Source organism: Gallus gallus, chromosome 1 (assembly GCF_016699485.2).
Source record: "Gallus gallus isolate bGalGal1 chromosome 1, bGalGal1.mat.broiler.GRCg7b, whole genome shotgun sequence".
In the NCBI taxonomy this organism is placed as follows: domain Eukaryota; kingdom Metazoa; phylum Chordata; class Aves; order Galliformes; family Phasianidae; genus Gallus; species Gallus gallus.
Window position 1 is genome coordinate 192,513,020 of NC_052532.1, and position 19,856 is coordinate 192,532,875.

A 19,856-nucleotide genomic window follows, 5' to 3' on the forward strand; every position below is an offset into this window, starting at 1 on the left:
CCTCCTTTGGCTTGTTGTTTATTGCTGCTAAACATCTTAGGAAGTCTCAGCTTGTGCTCTCCTTTTACTTTGGCCCCAAAGTCTACGAGAATCATCATTTCTTACACAAGAATTTCTCCTAGCAGTAATGGTTTTGCATTCCCCATAGCAAGTCTACATTGCAAAATGCGCTTACTTTAGTGAAGTTCTCACTTGCAGAAGTGGAGTTCCTGTTTTGTTTATTTTTAGATCATTGGGCAATCTCTTTAAGAAAAAAACACCCACACTAAAACAAACAAAAAAGAAAGGACAGCTGCTCTAAAGCCTAAGTTGAGTTTCTTTTTCCCCAGATAAGTGGCCTAAATTCAGTGTTCTCTCACTTATTTGCCCATTGGGCAATTTCTCTATCATCATCTGCAAGTTCTTTGTTTGGTGCAGAACGCTCAGTTGAAAGCCTTGGGGGCTATTGACAGGAGTTAGCATCTGAACTTTTTCCTTAGATAAATAGCTGGATTGTTTAAAAATTATTTTTGAAATTGGCATTCAAGATTTGGAATGAATCCCTCTAACTTCAGCAAGTTAGTGTGCTGGGAATGCTCAGCTTCTTCAGGGATGTCTTGAAGTATTTGCTTATACACCACTAAAAGGTACAGAAAAGCCTCACTACAAAGATATGCATGTTTACTATTCTCTGATGAGACTTGAGATCTTTGCTCCCAAAGAAAAGCAGCTCTCTTTACCAAATAAAAGGAAGAACAATATTTAATAACAAAGGCACATGTACTTGGGAGCAAAGGGCCTTTTTTCCCCACTGTAATTGCACAGAGCAATGCTCAGTTATTCCTAAATTAGTAACCCAGTTCTTATGAAGTCTTAAGTGCCTTGATTACGCAGTCTGAATTTCTGGTCTGTGCCAAGATGTGTTTTAGTGCTCCAAAGAAGCTTAAACTCTCCTAATACTGGTTTCACAATAGTTTTTGTGGAGAGTCCCACTATGCTCAGCGCCACACCATGTGCTGAGTGGTTGGGTGATACTATTACAATTTAGTGTACAGGGTGTATGCAAGTGTTTCTACAGAGAGGCCTTTGTGGCCTCTTCCTAAAAGAGTCTAGTCAAGAGGTTGAGTCAGATTGCCCCAAGGCACTCCTCCTCGAGAGTGAGAGAGAACAGGAGTTAGAGAGGATCAAGTTAAAAGGTGGAAGAGGTCCAACCTCTATTGAAGTGTCTGGTCTTACCAGAGTCATCTCTCTTCCAGTTCCCAAATGGGAAATCCAAGATCTCCATTCTTATCTGTGCTCTGGGATGCCTGCTACCATCTTTTTCCATTCTCTTCAGTGCTGCGTTCATTGTGTCTGTAGGTTTCTGTTTTTCTTTTCTGTCTTGACTTTTCTGCTGTCTTGACAGTGAAGTGAATTTTGAAAGACCCCACTTCACTTATGGAGCCTCAAAGAGCTCACGTGATGCCATCATCGTTGAATTATATCAAACATGCATACAAAACCATGCTAAAATAACATTATTTGGGCTGTAAGGATAGGAAATGCCAGGAGGAGGATTTTTTGAGGGCACTTCGGAAAGTCTCTGCATAGTGATAGTCTTAATAAAATTGGATCTTAGAAAATTGGATCTTAGAACCACTGCCTCTCACCGCTTAAGATGGAAGATATAATTTAACACAGTATTTGAGCTCTGTTCTGGGTGCAGAAATATCATCTTCCTCTGATTATGTACTTCATCAAAACATTCATCGCTCCAGCCCAGTGACATGGAGCATTGTTATCTCCCTTTTATAGAAAGAAATTCAGGCACAAAATGAAATCAGTAGTAGCACTGATTTTGGGCACCCATCAGAGGGTGTATCTTCAGGGCAATAGTTTCCCTTTCTGAAGTGGCATCCAGCTGTCATAGCTGAACCTTTTTCTGTTTCCTGGATTCCATCAGCAGTTACTATTTAAGTTCTGTGGCCAGGGAAGCAGTGGTCCAACAGACAAATCTCCTTCCTTCCATAACGACATCTCTCCCGAGTGGATCTAGTCTAAGAAAACCAGTACATCACCATATAATGAAAGCTGTTTTATGAACAGTGGGAAAGAAGACTCACTTGGAGCTGTGTGCAAGATCTTCTTAAATGATACAGTTCCTAACTGAAGTGAGTGATCTCACATTTCTAATGCTTCTCTTCTACAAACTTTTTTTGAGAACTAATGGGTTAAAAAATTATCAGTATATCATAGCAGTTGTGAAAAGGATATCTCTTGCAAGCTGCTACAGTCCTCATAAATGCTTTCTTTGCTATTGAAGTTCAACTTGCTTTCCAAAGTGATGGTTTGGCAAGAGTGGTGAGGGCATCAACACTAGGCAGTTATATCCTACCTTTGCAACAAGCTTACACTGAGCACAGATGGAGATTTTTTTCACCAGGTGACAGGGAAGAGTGATCTTCAGCCTATAGAAATTAAGCTGTTTGTAATATAGATGAGAAAGGAGTCTTCACAATGAGATCAGCTGTGAGTCTGCCCTCTATCTGTGTGAGAGCATGCATGAGGGCAACAAATAATGATCAGGTTGATAAATGTTTGGTATGTACATTTGCTGTGATCTACATTGCATCAATACTCATGGCCTGGGTAAATGTGGAAGCAAAAATCCTACTGGTAGTTAATGTGATTTTCTGGTAGTATGGTTGCATGGCCTAATAAAAATCAGAGAGATGGTTGTTAAGTTCCACAGCAGCACAGGGACAGGTCAGGACTGATGCTGCTAAACTTCTTTGAAAGGTGAGGATTAAGAGAAGTGGGGAGAGGTGAAAGAAGGGAAAAATTTTACCTCATCTACCCTTCTACCAGCACATTTCCTATATTTTCTGAAGCAAGCAAACTAACAGGCTTTTGAAATCAAGAGTCCCTCCTCTAAGACATATGGCCATCTGTGTGTCCTCTGGTGTTTTCCATGTATAAGCCTCCTATCAAACATGCTTCTTTCAGGATATATTCACACACAGTCACTTGATCTATCTCTCCAGTTCACGTGCTCCCTCAACTAGCAAGCCAGTGGCTATGGTTCTCCACTCACTTTTCATACATCCTGCTTTCTAGTCCTTCATTATATTATCTGCTTAAAGCCATAACTTCTGAGTTGGAGCTTTTTTTGCCTTTATTTTTTCCGTTCTCTGTTTGTGCCTGGTACACATTTGGCATAAATAAGAGTGGTGAGAAAGCCAATCCATGACCCACGTGTCTGTCTTCTTTGCCAGGATAAAACCTCACGCTCAAACCTGGAAATATTTCTCAGATTGTTTTTCCCATACCACCCACATCTTTTTTCCACAAGAGGAAGCTGCTTATGTTGAATGCTGTGGGAACCTAATTGTTACTTTATCGCACAGTGAGGAAAAAAAGTGCTAATTAAACAACATGCTTTCCTAAAAACAGATGATACTTTCATTTTCTAGAAAGAGGAAGCTTAATGTAAAATCCCTTCGTCTCTGCCTCGGTGAAACCAGATGAATTGCCAAGAAGTTCTCTAATTTCATTTGCATAAGCCTTTTTCTAGCTACTTTGAAGAAAGTTCAAAGCTGCCTGTTTGGTTATTTGCCACTCAGCAGCAGGAATGCTGGCTTTTCATTTCCTCTGCATTTGAGTACTAGCAGGGGTAAAATTGTCTGCATATGATAATACTGTGCCTTTATTTGGATCTTCCTTTTTTAGCATAGGGCTCTGATTGATGCAGAAGTATGAAGGCTCTGAAGGAGTGAAGATGGGCTGTTATACAAGCTCCTCTTGGCAGGTGGGGTGCAGAGACTGTTCATCAGTCAGTGTTTCAAGCAGCTTAGAACAGGTGATCAAACATGAAAGTTCCAACAAATTGCCTAAAAGCTGATCTGAGCTATATCAGTCGCCAGGCTTCTTCTTCTCCCTGCATTTTGTTCCTCTTGCTCTGTATAAGGTTCCTTATGGGGCAGTGACTTGCTTCTTCCTCAGACTTGCTGACAGTAAGGGTCATCTTTTCACAGTTTGCTTCCCCTGGCCTTAACAGCGTCGAGAGCCCACTGCTCATCTAGATATCATTGGTGGTTTCTTTGCCTTTGTCAGCTCTGCAGTTAATGAAACAAGTTGTTATGCTTACAGAAAACACAGAGATGTGCCTGGGCTTTCAAAAGTGCTTTTTGTTGCAAAAAAAAAACTCGGTCTCATCCCAGGCTGATGAAATGCAGCCCAGCTGCATTGCTTACAACGATGAGAATAAGAAAATTGATTCTGAAGAAAAGTTGGGAGTGTCAGTTCTCCACAGGTATCCCTGCTTTGTGCAGGCGTGGGGCTGCAAGTAGTTATGGGAACTCTTACTGGCCAGCATGACAGAGAGTGTTCTGGATAGACTGCTTTGCTTAACCAAGCATGAAAATGACTCTTAGAGCAGGTTGATCAAAATGCACTGAAATCCAGTGTGGGAGCTTTCTTCGTTGAATCAGAATGGCATTTATTTCATTTAATTTCTTCATAGATGAAGCCCTTTTTAATGGGTAAGTATATCCAAACTGGCCCCATCTGGAGTACTGTGTCCAGGTTTGGAGCCCCCAGTACAAGAAAGAGAGCTGTTGGAGAGGGTCCAGAGGAGGGCCACAAAGATGTTCGGGGGGCTGGAGTACCTCTCCTATGAAGACAGGCTGAGGGAACTGGGCTTATTCAGCCTGGAGAAGAGAAGGCTGCGGGGTGACCTCATTGCAGCCTTTCAGTACCTGAAGGGAGCCTACAAACAGGAAGGGAGTAAGCTCTTTGAAAGCGTAGATAACAGCAGGACAAGGGGGAACGGTTTTAAGTTGAAAGAGGGAAGATTTAGGTTGGATGTTAGGGGAAAGTTCTTTACCAGGAGAGTGGTGAGGTGCTGGAACGGGCTGCCCAGAGAGGTTGTGGATGCCCCATCCCTGGGGGCGTTCAAGGCCAGGTTGGATGGGGCCCTGGGCAACCTGGTCTAGTAAATGGGAGGTCAGTGGCCCTGCCTGTGGTGGGGGGTTGGAGCTTCATGACCCTTGAGGTCCCTTCCAACCCAGGCCATTCTGTGATTCTGTAATTCTGTGGATGCCAATGTTTTTTAGCTAATCCACAGTGGTTTAGGGGAATTAAAGCAGGTCTTTTTTTTTGTTTCTCAAGCATCTCTGTATTGATGTGTCCTCAGCTTTGGCTCACTACTCATCTCTATACGTGTTCTCTTTTAGTTACTCTTCCTGTAAAGGGTGCCTCTAACTGTAATCTGTTGAATACTCTGCCTCTACACAGTGTGCATGTATTCTCTTCTCCTTTAGTTCTGTCTGTTACGACAATAAAGCAGAAGGACAGAATTGCTCATTACAGGAAAGGCATCTCACTAGCGATTTATCTGAAACCAGTCACCGCAAATGGTTGTATTGTGTTCATTTGTGGCTGACCTCGGCTGCTCCTTTAATATTTTAGATGTTTTTTTTTGGTTTTTGTTTTGTTTTTTCACTGGAAATACTTGTCCGAAGATGCTAAGGCCATCAGCAGACACTGAGACCCAAAACCTGTAGCAGAAAAGCAGGTTCTAATCCGCTTCAGCTGGTGAGCAAGGCTGCTAATTAGGAGCATTAGCAGGCTGGTATTCTCTTATGCAGTCTGACCATGCAAAAGCACAGAAGCTCCATTTGTACCCTTTGGCTGATGTGTACTGTGTTTTATTTATAGTCTGGGACATCTAAGCAGTGTTAATTTTCCATGCACTTCTGTTTTCTCTGTTAGGTTATGGAGGATCTTTTCAAGACAGCAACAAGCACTCTGTTCTCCAAATGCCCTCGTGACATTGAGCTTTTTCATAAATATGTAGCTCCTGCACAGAAGGTAATAAATGTGAGAGGAAAGAGCTGCAACATTTCTATGCATCTGGGGGGCTCTTGACAATAGGGAGGCTTGATTTTCTTTTTACTGCGTTCTCCTGTTAATAAACTGTGAAAAGTCAGGAATCAGCCTGAGCTTAAGTTATTTTTCAGACCAACACAGAGAGGATTCACAACCTTCCGTAGGTGTTAGCATTTGTGGTAGAGCTGTAGCTGTCATATCACCTTGTGACGTCTGAATCCTCAGCTCAAAAGTTAGGTTCCTTTTTAGTACAAAATGACTTGAAGTGGATTTTTACATATATTTAGAGCACAACATAGATTGACAAATGGGAACTTGGAGGGGGGGATGTCTTTATTCTGGATCTGTGAACCTTAAGGAGTAGCTTTACCATTTTGTTTTTCTTGTTTTGAACAAGGGCAGGTTGGAACAAATGCTGAAGAACAAATTTGTAACGTGAGTACTTTAATTTCAAAATGATCTGGAGGAGGGCTTTTGGGAAAAGGATTCCTATTTTGTATATCTTTTTTATTTTTTCCCCAACTCAATACCTTCTGAATTAATATAATGTCACCTAAAGAGCATGAACTGAAATTTCCTTTGTTCTGTTCCCTAGCTCCCTTTCACTCCTGCATGAGACTGGCATCTAAATCTGTTGTCCTTTCACTTTTGCTTACCTAGACAGCATTGTCTTTCTACCAGGGCATCCTCCTTCCAGCATGCACCTGATGAGTGGTTTGCTTGTAGTGCTGGCTCCTTTGTTTCAGCTTTGGTGCTTGCTCTGTTTTCCTTCACATTTTCATAAAATCATAAAATCATTTGAGTTGGAAGGGACCTTTAAAGGCCGTCCAATCCAACTCTCACGCAATGAACCGGGATATCTCCAGCTTGGTCAGATGCTCACAGCCTCATCCAATCTGACCTCGAGTATCTCCAGGGACAAGGAATCCAGCACCTCTCTGCATAACAGATCCCTTTTTATGAAAATATTTTTTGACAGAAAAACAATTTGGGTTTTTAAATATTTCCAATTACTTATGCAACTCATATTTTTTCAGTTTTCTGTGTGCTAAAGAACTGAAAGATTTTTGTTTCTTTCCTTGCTGCCCAGAATATCTCCTCTCTTCTTGCTGGTCTCTATAGATAGTGGTGCTCTCCCTTCATCCCACAGAACACTGCAGAGTTCTCAGCCCAGCACTGGTTTTCCTGTTAAGCAGCTCAGCTTCTTTTTGCATCAATATCATGAAAGATGCTCCCTGTGCACCTTATTTGTACATACACCACAGAGGGCTTCTGTGAAGTGAATCTCTTTCCCTGTTTTGATCCTTCTCTCTTTGTACCTAACTAATATTTCCAGGAGGACAGAGTTATGCACTGCTTCTCCCGTGGAAAAAGAAATTGAGTCAGTCCATCTCTCTCTCCATTTCTGCCTCTCTCTTCCATTACTGGCAGATCTAGGGCATTCTTAGCTTACACATCCCAGTAACATAGGTTAAACCTGTGCCCAAACATGTAGAGCAATCCATTCCTGATGTATTTTCTCCAGAAGCCTTCTAGGTGTTACTAAATCCTTGTAGCTGGATGTAAAGAGCTCACACTCTTTAGGGAATTTGGTTTATAATTGGGTTTGGATAATGGTACAGAGAGAGGAAATTATTGTGAGCAAGTTATCCTTTCTGTCTACAACATTTGCTTGGTATGTGTAAAACCTGTCAGCAAAAATATCTTCCATTGAGTCTTGATTTCCAGTTACCAAATTTGCAGCATCTTTGACTGCACTTTTTTTTGTTGGCATTACCATGATTCTGTCAGTTCTGATGAAAATTAGTAGGAAGTCTGATTTCAGAACTGTCATCGGAGTAGAGAAAGATTGCTGCAAATAAATACTGTGATATTTGCAAAATGAAATGAAAACACTCGAGATACAAGTCCTTTGCACACTGGGCTGTTATTCTTCCTTAATACTGGAACAATGGAGCTTTGTTGGATCTATGCCAATGAAGGCATTAAAAAAATCCTCAAATTTGTATAAAGTTGGTTTTGTACAAAACTCCCTCCTGACTGAAACGCAATGTTGCAACAATGCAGAAGTGTTTTGAGAGCTCAGCATTTTCACTTTGCATGTAGCTGAAGCACAGGAAAACATAGGGTTCTTGCCATATGAAATGTAAGTTTTTGGTTTCTATTCCAAGCAGCATTACTGGGAAGTCTGACATCACACTACAGATTGGCATGGTCTTGGGGAAATGCCTCCTTAATTTTCCAGTGCAACACTTGGCCAGAACACTTACTTGTTATTCCTTTCACAGTTATCTCAAAGACTTTTTTTTTTCTCTTGCAGAATTTCCTACAATGAAGCAGTGGAAATTTTGAAACAGGCTTCTCAAACTTTCACTTTTAAGCCAGAGGTGGGTAGTTGCCTGGTTGTTTGTCCCTATTCCTGGTGGTGCACACAGCCAGTCTGAACACTTTAGGTCTCAGGGACCTTTCCCTCTTTACTGTCTGCAAGCAGTGCTAAGTGTGTTCTAGTTTCATTAGCAGTCATCTTAAGAAGCTTATTTCAATAGTCTTCAAATAAAGGAATTATATTTAGGTAGCACCAAAAGTTTTACAAGGGTTGATAAGTCAAAACCACGTCAAAATACCATGTAATGTACATGTAGGTAAAGGGAATCCTTTGTCTTTCTGAAAGGTAGCTGTCATCTGGGAAAGAGAGTCACATAATAGTCTTACAAACAATGTTAGATTATGACTTTCTGAAAACTGTATTTTGCCCAATTTCAAACATATATAGCAGTGTTGAGAGCATTTGTGGTTGTACTTATCTCCAGTATACCAAATAGTCTTAACCTCACTCTGCTATTTTAAGGAAAATAATCCTCTGCCTGAAGACATCTTCATAGCTGGTTGGGTAGCTGTCTGATCTCTGTGAACAAGTGGGTCTCATACCTCAAATCCTGTGTGTGAATATAGCTACGTATCATGCTAGCAGTGCTGTTCCACAAATCATTGCTGTTTTTCTGATGCAAAGGAGATTTATCAGCTGACTACTTAGGAACAGAGATTTGAAAGGAACCATCTCAGTCAAATCTGTACTATCTAAATCTGAAACAGCAAACTCAATGTATTTTCAGATGAGGAGAGCCTCCAGAATGTATTTCCCTCCTCCTTTTCCATTCCCTGTGTATTCTTTGCACATCCTGTGGTGGGCTGGAGGTCTCTAGTCAAAAGCCACAGCATTTATAACATGGAAGAAAGCAGGAAAAGCAAAGGGCATTGCAAATGTCCAAAGTTTCCAATAAAGAATTGTTTGATAGGATGCTGAGTTTTTTTTAAATGAGAATGAATGTGGTGTGTAACAGGACACAGCAGGGAAGAGAGCAGTCATCCTAGCAAAGCTGCTTTCTGCGTACCAAAAGTAATCATAAAATGACAGAATGGTTTGGGTTGGAAGGGAAGTTTAAGATCATTTAGTTCCAACCCCCCTGCTAACGACAGGGATATCTCCCACTAGAGCAGGTTGCTCACAGCCCCATCCAGCCTGGGGTAGTACTGGGATAATGCTGAAGTCAGTCTGGGCTGAGTAAGCCTATTTTGGATAGGTTCCTATTTCCCTGAAGCTAAGTGGAGAGAGCTTCATGGGGTTGGTTGGTTTGTTTTGGTTTTGTATTGTTTTCTGTTTTGATATCAGATGTTTGTGCTTGATGCAAGGACGATCAGGCCCTGTTCCATGGAAGTTAAACCATGTTATTTTCATTACTTTGCTCTGCCCTAAAACCTGTGGAACTCTGTGTACTTAGCATATTTTCCCAGTAGGTTATGTGAACTCAGAAGAATGTTCATGTTTTTATTTTAGTCAAAAATATGCCTCTCTATGCAGGGATTTTGCTTGGTGTCTTGCTGCAGGTGAGATACACAAAAGCAAGATGCTAGGTCGCTTTTGTTCTCTTTACAGTGGGGCTGTGACCTCCAAACAGAACATGAGAAGTACCTGGTGAAGCACTGTGGGGAAGTTCCTGTATTTGTGATTAACTACCCCTACGACCTCAAACCTTTCTACATGCGGGACAATGAAGATGGACCTCAACGAACAGTGAGTCCATGGGTCACACTTCCACCTCCTTTTCATTGAGGCATGTGTCTTAGTTTAAAAGTAAATAGAATCATAGAATGTCCCGAGTTGGAAGGGACCCATAAGGATCATCGAGTCCAGCTCAAAGATGGCTTTCTGCTGGGTAAGGCATGGCCAACATGTAGGTGATCCTGCCCAGTCTTCTTTCTGTTACAGAAGAAATCCCAGAGCAAGAGTAACAGGAGGAAGATACAGGAGATAGATAGCATGAAGTTTTTGATTAAATCCTTTAAGGCATATTTGCCATAGTTTTTCTTTCCCAGGTATATATCTGTACTACTAATTAAGTGCCTAGAATTGTATGGGTTCAGGCAGCCTATGATTCCCCAGTCATCCACATCTACCACATAATCCTCAAACAGCAGATGGACACTAGAAATAAACTCTTTTTCCATAAGTCTCTTGCTTTGAAGGTATGATTTTTCCAATTAAACCAAGACCAATCTGAATCAGTGCTTCTACTAAAAATAGTGACTTCTGCTGCCATGTGCTGCTCTTGCTTCACTTACTTTAATTTTCATATCTGTTGAGCTGTGCAAAAGTAATCCTACAAAACAAAACTGGGAAGAAAATCAACCCAAAACTAACAGCATAGATGATAACACAGTGTTGCTAATGCACTTCAATACTGCCTGCTGTATTTCTGCTATAGACTATATGGCCTAACTTACATTAGTTTTCTCCTTTTAAGGTTGCAGCTGTTGATCTTCTAGTACCAGGAATAGGGGAGTTGTGTGGAGGCAGCTTGAGAGAGGAGCGACTGCCCTTCCTGGAATCACGCTTACAGAGGTATGGAAAACCTGCAGGTGCCAGGAGACCAGCCTGGCCACAAGCATGTTCAGGCAGCCCTCAGTGGTAGGCAAGGCAGGACTGTTTGTTGTCTTTTTAGATACCTATTTATCTGAGTAGGTGATTGCTAACCAGTGAAGGAGGGCTTGTGCTTCTGCTGTAGGCATATGAAGTGCCACTCTGCTTCAGCTCGCTGCAGAAGAGGGGAGGGCAGGAGCCTTAGCTCTGTGGAGACTGTCTGAGACAGATTCTCATCAAGGCACTTCATCCTTGAGCCCTTCCTTCGCAGATTTTGTGTCTGAGAGTTGATTGTGAAGGTGAAAGTTGTGTAGCCTGAGCTTAGATACTTTTGTTACCATGTTGTGCAATGGAGGAACTGCTGCTGGCAAGCTTTGCGTAGCTGTGGTACAGTTGCCTTCAGTGACTGTATTTCATAGAATACTGTTCTTTGCTAAGAGTTTTGTGGAAAGTTTCATTGGAAAGGGCTGAGACTTGTGCTGAAGTCATATGGGCTCTGTGGTAGTCTTTTTCCCTACTGCGTTGTTCTGACTCATGAGGCTTAGAGTAATTTTAGGCTAAATTCAGTGTCAGAAGGTCAAAGCTGTTGTTTCCTTAACAATAATTGACTTTAGAGATGGGGTAAATCTCCATAGACAATTACTCCCTGGATGCAGTCTAAATTTTGAAAATAACTATTCATAACCCATCTGAGTCCATTTGTACTATTTCTACACTTGTTACAAAGCAGTTTTGGAGGAGAATTAATCCCAGAGTAATGTAATTTGTACACTGGGAATGAATTTATCATTTAAATCAACCAGTTGGTCATGGAGATGTATCTAATCAGTGGAGAAATGCAAAATCCATTTCAGCATAATGAAAAAAGATAGGGCAATTAAAATCACTACAAGATTGGTTCACAGTTTGTGGTGTAGGATGGTGTCACACCCTGCAAGACCTCACTGTGCTTGCTGTTACTCTCTCCAGGCGGAGCCATGCTTCAGCTGAAGCAAAGTGCACTTGAAATTTCTACCCATAGAATCCAGAGCCTTCCAGGTGTGGGGCTGGAGGAGGGATCTCTGTAGAGGTCAAAGCCAGACTTTTCTGTTTGACTGGAAAGTCACAGGAAGTGTTTTGAGCTACAAATGATGTATCTCCAGTGACCTCAGACTATAGCTCTGCACTTAAGATGAACTGGAAAAATAACACCACGTGTTTCGCTGTTTTGAGTGCTCAGGATCTGATCTGCTAAACCAAAATATTTTGCTAATGCCTTTAAATTCTACTTCCTGCAGCCCCAGCACAACCAAGAGAGAGATAACTGGATTCTTGTCTCCTTATGCACGCTTCTTACAGTAAATCTAAAAGTTCTGGTCAAGGACTGCTGCAGTGCACTGGAGATCAGAGAAATGGCCTCATTTTGCCTGCAGGAATTTTAGTTTGTGTTGAGACAAATGGGAAGTAAAAAAATCAACTTTGTTCTGCTTCTGCTAGAGTTGGAGAAGGGTAGAGAATCTACTGATGGCAATTAGGAAAAGATGTCTTTATTAAATTGCTTTACAGAAACTACTTTTATTTAATAGTTGAACATGTTATTAAATCCATGGCCATTCAGTGGTTTTGTGAACTAAGACAGGGGAGAAGCCACACACATGGGGAGATTTTGCCTCATTCATAAAAGAGATTGCTGCATGTCGTAAGTTTAGTATTTGGGCCTATACTCTCCAAAGTTTTGAAAGAAGGTTTTACTGATTTCCCTGAAGTGAAGAATTTACACAACTCTTTGCATCAAGCTGTGTGTTTACAAAACAAACTTTGTATTTCAAGGAGCATGTTGGGAATCTGTTTGAGATTCTCTACCAAGTGCCAGAGCTGACAGCCACTGGTCATGTCTTCCCTTTATTTCCTGCCCTTCCTATTTTAACTCAGTTTAGTTTTCCAGGCAAGTGCTGCTCGTTTAGATCCATGTTCCTTTATTTATGAGGTTTTTTCTTCTTGTTCCACAGACTGGGACTCGCAGATACCTACCAATGGTAAGACTGTTTCTTATTTTGCAAGCTATATTTCCTCTTCTGAGGTTCTTTAAACAACTGTTTCATTTTTTCATGCAGTTCTTGAGGGGGACATTTCTTGGCCCAGTTGCATGGCCATCACTGCCAGTCTCAATGGAACAGCCAGTTCATTTCAACAAAGTTAATCTAATGCTACTTACTTTATCTTCCCAATTTGTCCATGGACAGTACAGGTCATTCCTTTCAGGATTGCATGAAGTGGATTAATTTACAACTCATCAATGATACTAAGTCATCAAATTGTGTTCCAAATTGAATAGATTCTGGCCGCCATCACATGAGATAAACAGGTTGCAGAACCACAAGCAATTTGTGACCTTTAACAGCTCTGTGAATGACTCCCTTTGCAATTGACAGAGCAACTGGGTTGAAATATCTTCCCTAACAAAGCTATTGAAGCAATTAAAACAGTCCTGCTAAGGAGACAGAACAACCTTTGAATTAACAGTTTAGCCCATTAAAATGACAAGATTTTAGTGCTCCTCTTGACAAGTGTTTCTTGGTATGTGCTTTGTCAAAGCTACTGAGAGGTTGATAGTGCAGAGAATTTTAAATTTAGAAGAGTGTATTCAAATGCTCTTTAGTACTTGGATTGGCCATTAGGGAGACTGCCTTGAAAAATGCAGTAGTAGTGCAGGATTCTTACACTCTCCTCTGAGTATGAATTCACTGTGAAACAGCCCAGTGCCTGGCAGTCCTTTACATCATCCATTAGCAAACAAGGTGAATGAAATGTGTTCCTTTATTATTCACATTTATGGGTCAGAATGCACTGTATCACCTCATCTAACCCAGAGCAGAGGGTCAGAATTTCTTTGTGTAATTTCTCTGAGCCTGTAGCTTCTGTTTATAGGAAATATTTTTAGACAGGCATACAATCTAAAAATATATTATTTAAAAATATTTAACTGTCTGTGTTCCCAGGTAAAGCTGCTGGTAGAAAGCTGTTAACATGCCCAGTGTATCTTATAGACCAAGCAGCCTGCGTGAGGGAGTAGCAGTCGAGCTGAACCCTTTTAGCCTACTCTGTTTCTTAGCTGTCCCTTTGAAGCTTATGTGAAATACTCAGAAGAATCCTAGAATCCTATGTGGTACTTGTGATGGTTGTTTTTCCTCCTAACTCTGAACAGCATCTGATATTCTAAGTGAGCATGATCAGCAACTCTTACACACGAAGATAGTTAAATATTGGGTCTTCTGGAGAGGAAAGGCTTATCATGACCAAGGCTGATCAGGTATATGGTTAGATGTTGAGAATACAGCCTTAGGAAGTCTGATGCTGAGTAGCAGGAAACCTTTCCACATCGCTAAAATAGCTCAGCCATGCCTTATGCCCCCCATAAGAGACATTGCCCATCACTCATTTTCAGTTTCGTGTAGTATATAGCTGTCCTATAATCTCATTTGGGAGACTCTTTTCTCCCCTTTCTCCTCCATTACACTGACAATGATGCAGCTTCCCATAGGAGACTGAAACTGTTTTTACCCCCTGCCATAGCAGGGTTTGATGTGCTAGGAAGGTTCAGGATTGGAATATTCCAGGTTACCTCAGGAATCCAGTCCAGATTCTGCCAGTAAAGAGGTAAGTGGGTTGCCAGCATCCTTCTCAGAGGAGGTGGCAGGAGAGACTGAAATTAATCTCCTCCATTTTAATGATTGAATTTAGTCTCCAAAGCTGGCACACAAACTCTTTGGAAAACAGCTGAGTCATTTCTTTTGAAGTATATTTGCTAACTTTTGAATGGACAGCTATATTAGATGTAGTCCCTTTTGAAATCCCTTAGATAATGCCGTATCTCTACTTCTAATTGTTTTCTTCTCCCGCTAAGCATGAGAATGTTTTGGGGCACACTATTTCTGGAATGGCTTGAAGAGTTCCTTACTTGTGGAGGAGTCATTGATCAAAGAGGGAACCAACAATCTGTAGATAAAGGAATATGGCCAAACTCCTCTCAGTCTTCTTCAGTTCAGTAAAGCTTTCCTGTTGTGCAGGTTTCTTTCCATTAATAGTAAGAGGTGGGGAAGTACTTGGCTTGACTTTGGAGTAATTTTATCTTATTTTCACACTCCTTCCTTTGAATAGTAGACAGAGCTCAGTGCTGTAGATGCTGATTTTGGCTAGACTGGGAGAGATCTATGAAATTGAGGTGGGAAAGTCAGGAGATCAGAGTTTATTCTGGGAAGTCACTTGCTGCCTTTGTGCCTCTTTCCTGCTGTTCTCTGCCAGTGTAGGCTGTTAGCTCCAGAGGGCAGAGACTGAATTCTGTGACCACGGTGTATTGAATATATTGTGTTGTAAACGGACTGTAAATCCAGCTCATATCAGTGGTTTTCACTGAACACTCTGAATGCCTTCTTTTGTGGATTACGAAAACACTGTAGCAGAGCAGACTTTGCATGATATCAAAGATGACATTTTATCCAGCATTAGAACCTAGAATCATGGAGTTGTTTGAGTTGGAAGGGACCTTTAAAGGTCATCTAGTCCAATTCCCCTGCTGAGAACACGGACACCTACAGCTCAGTCAGTTTCCATAGAGCCTGTTACAGACTGACCTTGAGTGTCTCCAGGGATGGAGCATTAACCACATAAAATCATAGAATCATAGAATGGCCTGGGTTGAAAAGGACCATAATGATCATCTAGTTTCAACCCCCCTGCTATGTGCAGGGCATCTCTGGGCAGGCAGTTCAGTGCCTCACTAGTGGTACTTGAATGTTTATTTCCTAAAACATTCAATAAAACCGATTCATCATATGCTAACTCATTTCACTACTAGTTTTTTGTTACCCATATTTTTGCCTTAGTGTATTTCTTTTCCTCCACGAAAATATTCAACTCTGGGGATGACAGTGTCTTTGTTCTCCTAGCCTTACTTTTTTCTGACTGGCAGCAGAGGCTGCAGTATTACAAGATGGTTCTATGAAAGATCAAGATTATATTTGTTTTGAAAGGAGACTGAAAAGCATACGTTCTGCTTTACAAATGATCACTAAGAATGCACTGATCTTCATAGTGCCTTGCTGTGCATCACAGGATTTTGTGATGGTGACAAAAGAATATAGGTTTGTAAAGGGATGAAAGGAAATGCTTTTCTAACTTGGCACGTAACAAGCTCATGGAATTCACTGCCAGGGGATGTTGTTGCAGCACATATTTTAGTAAGATTCAAATCTCAGAACTACCAGTCCTCCAAGTCCAGAGCATGAACAATGAAGATAGCAGGGGTCATGGAAACTTACTTCCCCCGTTGGAATAATGTTGCACATTCCCTCAGTTGCCAATGGAGGTCTCAGCCATCCTCACAAGTATGAGCTGCTGGGAGAAATAGCTAGACTAGTTGATGAGTGTTTTCTGAGGTGAGAAACATACAATGTTTGGAGATTATTGAATGAAGGAAAAACATTTTCCAGCCTAAGGGGATTTTTCTGTTCATCTGCAGGCAGTTATTCTTTCTTTCATCTGAGAGGAACAGAAAATTTCTCAATTCCTTTGCTTTTTGTAAGCGCAGTCATCAGGAAGGAATCACAGGCTTGATCCTCAGCACGTTTAATTCAATTGACTTTTTCTATTAACTTTAATGGGCTTTGTTTTGGTTCTTTTGCCAGAATGGCTTCTCAGAGTGCTCTGAGATCTATAGATGAAAGCCCTGGAGAAGCAAGGGTAGAATTTATTATTATTGTTCAGCTGGAAGGAGCAGAGTTATTTAATCTTTATGATGACTTTATGAACTGTGTTGCCACCAAAAGGGAATGAAGGTGCTAGGCATAGTCTCAGCTGTCTTTGCACAGGCTGAGATGTGCTCACTGACATCACCAGCAATATTTGTGGTGTTATTTCAACTCCTAGTTGCTGCTAGAGTTGCCACCAGCTGGTTTGCCAATTCTTCTCAAGACTGCTGAGTTGGTACAGGTTGACCTGCCACAGGTAGCACCTATATCACCCGTATCCCTCAGATTTGTGAGGCCCTTTATATTTTACAAGTCACCACCCTCAGCATTAGATTTGCTCGTCATCTTCTTTGCAAAGCTGCTAAGCAGGGTTTCCTGGAGGCAGTTCCCAGCATGTAGTGGAAACTCAGTGCTAGGAAGAGGTAAGAGGTTCTGCTTTTGATTTTACTTCTCAGGCAGTGGAGTGGAGGAAGAGAAGCTCTTGAGGAAAAAAAAAAGAAGAAAAAAAAACCAAAAATACTGTACTGATTGTAATAAGTGGCTTCCCAAATTTCAGCTATTGTTAATGAACTGCAAGAAAGAAAGTGATATTTTATGGTACAAAAGGCATAGTGTCAAACTATGTGAACAAGTATATAATTCAAGATGTGTGTTCATATGTAGTGATATTTATATGCATTTATATATATATTTAAGCATAATTCTGTGTTTGTATTGAAGTTTAGTTGCTTTTTGTGAACTGAGCTGATGAAACACTCATGCATGAGGATGATAAGCATGTAGTACATGTGCAGTCACACAGTTCCTTCGTAGTGCATTCATACATAACAACTTTGTGGCCTCAGAAGGCCCAAAAGTGGCCCCATGAAAGAGCAGACCCACTGAGCTGATTTTCACTCCTATTAAGACATAACTATTGCTGACAGTGAATAGCTGTAAACGTGGTTCTTGCATATCACGTCAGATGGAATCAGGAGGAGAAAGGGGGATCTGAGCCATGTTAGTGCTGTTGGCACCCACACAGTTGGAATGGCTGCTTTCAAACTAGGGGGCTGGCTTTTCAGCACACAACAGGTACCGTTCTCCAAACTGCAATGCCTTGTTGCAGATCTCATTTTTAGAGAAGATGCATACAGGGTTTTTTGCTGACTTGCTGTGGGAGTGAATAAATCAGACTGCGAAAATGATTTGGGGGTGGAAGGGGGGAAAGGGTGACAAAAAGCCATTATAATTACCCTAAGAAGGAATCTTCAGCTGACAAGAAAATTATTTGAATCAAGAAATTGACTTCTTAAGGAATGACTGGAAATGAAATGACTTGGCCTATTGAAAAGATGACTGGACAGAAGATGAAAATTTATTGGAGGGCAGATTTCAGCCTGGCAAGTGCTGAACAAACCCAAGTAGGGAACTCTGACAGTGGAAATGTTTTGTGTTGCTGTAGGAGCCTCTACAGCAGAGAGCTTGTGCCTCTATTAGGGATGTATTTAAAAACTTAGGTGCTCTCAGTGCAAGTAGAGCTGTGATGTTAAAGCTGTTCTTTGTACCCAAATGAATTCTTGCTCCTAAACAAAGCAGGCTGTAGCATATTGGCAAGGCACAGCTCTGCTGGTTTACATTTGCACCTGGGGCTTCTTGCTAATACAGTTCTGCCTGTCAGGGAGCCCCACCCCTTCATGCCCTTCTTCAATGCTGGCTGTGTTGGCAGGAATCCACAGTGGTTAGGGTCAAAGGGAAGTAATTAAGATGGAAAGCAAAATGCTAGATAAAAAGCTCTCTCTAATTACATCAGCATAAATGTGCTGCAAATGTAACTGTCTGTTTAAATTACAGGTACCTAGACCTGCGAAAATTTGGCTCTGTTCCTCATGGAGGCTTCGGAATGGGGTTTGAACGCTACCTGCAGTACATCCTGGGTGTTGACAATATCAAAGATGTTATTCCTTTCCCCAGGTTTCCTCACTCCTGTCTGCTGTAGCTCAGCAGCGTGAAAACTGCCCGTGTGACCGTGTGTGTATAATGTTAGCGTATGACTAAGTGCATTTTAGAGGAAAATTGAGAGAAATTTTTGTATTGGTGAAGCTCTCAGTAAATTGAATACTGCCTTATTGAAAATAATATATGTTCTCGTGAGATAATGGCAGCATGCTTGCAGTTAATTTGATAGCAGTTCGTGTCTTTGGTGCATTTCGGGAGCATTAATAAATCCCACTTAACCAAAGAGTTAAGATTCCCATGAGCACAAACGATGGGAGTCCTGGATAAGTATTGTTGAGAGGTAGTGGGGGTTTGATGTGAAATATTAATAAGGAGGTGTGACCTGAAATGGACTGAGAGCCAGGGCTGCTGTGAGGCTTTAGTAGGCTTTAATTAAATGCCTGCACGGTGCTTTGAAGGTTGGCTATTGTAAAATTGCAGAGTATTGTCACTGCTGTGATGTACTTGCTCTTACGAAATGACAGCTGTATAAAGCGTGGCTCTCCCCACCCTAACTTAAAAGCAAATATTGTTTACGTTGGAAAAATCAGCCAAACCTAGCAAGGAGAAATGTCATCCTGGAACTGCTGGAGCGAATTAGGTGAACGATGTTTGATTTTGTGAATCATCAATAAAGATGTACACTGGGTTGTTTTGTAACTCTTCATGGCTCCTTATATTGTTATAAAACCGTGGCACGCAGCATCATAGCGTTTCCTCCGGTCTCTAGTAGATGTTTCTTTCTGCATATACACAGATTAGTTACACAACTTCTGTAGGAGATACCTGTTCTGTGTGCCCACATTTTCATAGCAGAAATGTTCAGTTACATCCATGTCTCTGAAGCCAACGTGCAGTTTTCTGGTGTTTGTTGTTGTTGCTTTGCTTTTTTTTGTTGTTGAAAAAATACTAATATCTGATGTGTTCATCTGGCCCAAACAGTTTTGTATGTATTTTGAAACAACCACCATCCACTGCCAGCCATTGCATGTGTATTAAGTAATTGCTTATCGCTGTAGGATCTGAACTCCATGCAGTCTTTAATGGGTTTGTGCTCTCAGCCTCCCTGCCAGGTAAAGAAATATTCATTTCTGTTTTGAAAACAGGATTAAGGGCAGATCAAGTGACTTGCCCAAGGCCATTGGAAACCAGTGGTTTATTTGGGACTTGAACTGAGGGTTTCCAGCATCCCTCTTCCCTTCTAAATTATCATAATCCAGCAATTTGTCGTTTGCATAGTGCTTACTACTCTGGAGTTCAAGATGTCTTCAGTAAAAACAATTTATGTAAAGAGAAAAAGCAAGGTAACAGCCTTATTACTAATGAACCCCATGTAAATTGGCACATAGAACGTGAAGTGGCTGCGGAACAGCCCCGAAGACTTTCCT

The 19,856-nt window shown here is 41.2% G+C and overlaps 1 protein-coding gene across 2 annotated transcripts in view; it reads left to right on the forward strand.

Moving 5' to 3' along the window:
* The window catches only part of NARS2 (asparaginyl-tRNA synthetase 2, mitochondrial (putative)), a 52,722-nt gene extending 33,594 nt beyond the window's left edge, over positions 1-19,128 (forward strand). For both annotated transcript variants that reach the window (XM_417219.8, XM_040704515.2), the window contains 7 exons: positions 5,731-5,829; positions 6,245-6,282; positions 8,168-8,234; positions 9,782-9,919; positions 10,650-10,747; positions 12,754-12,780; positions 18,325-19,128. In XM_417219.8, the coding sequence (XP_417219.3) occupies positions 5,731-5,829; positions 6,245-6,282; positions 8,168-8,234; positions 9,782-9,919; positions 10,650-10,747; positions 12,754-12,780; positions 18,325-18,469 (612 nt within the window). In that variant the 3' untranslated portion in view covers positions 18,470-19,128. The remainder of the gene's footprint in view (positions 1-5,730; positions 5,830-6,244; positions 6,283-8,167; positions 8,235-9,781; positions 9,920-10,649; positions 10,748-12,753; positions 12,781-18,324) is intronic.
* The last annotated feature ends 728 nt before the right edge of the window (positions 19,129-19,856 follow it).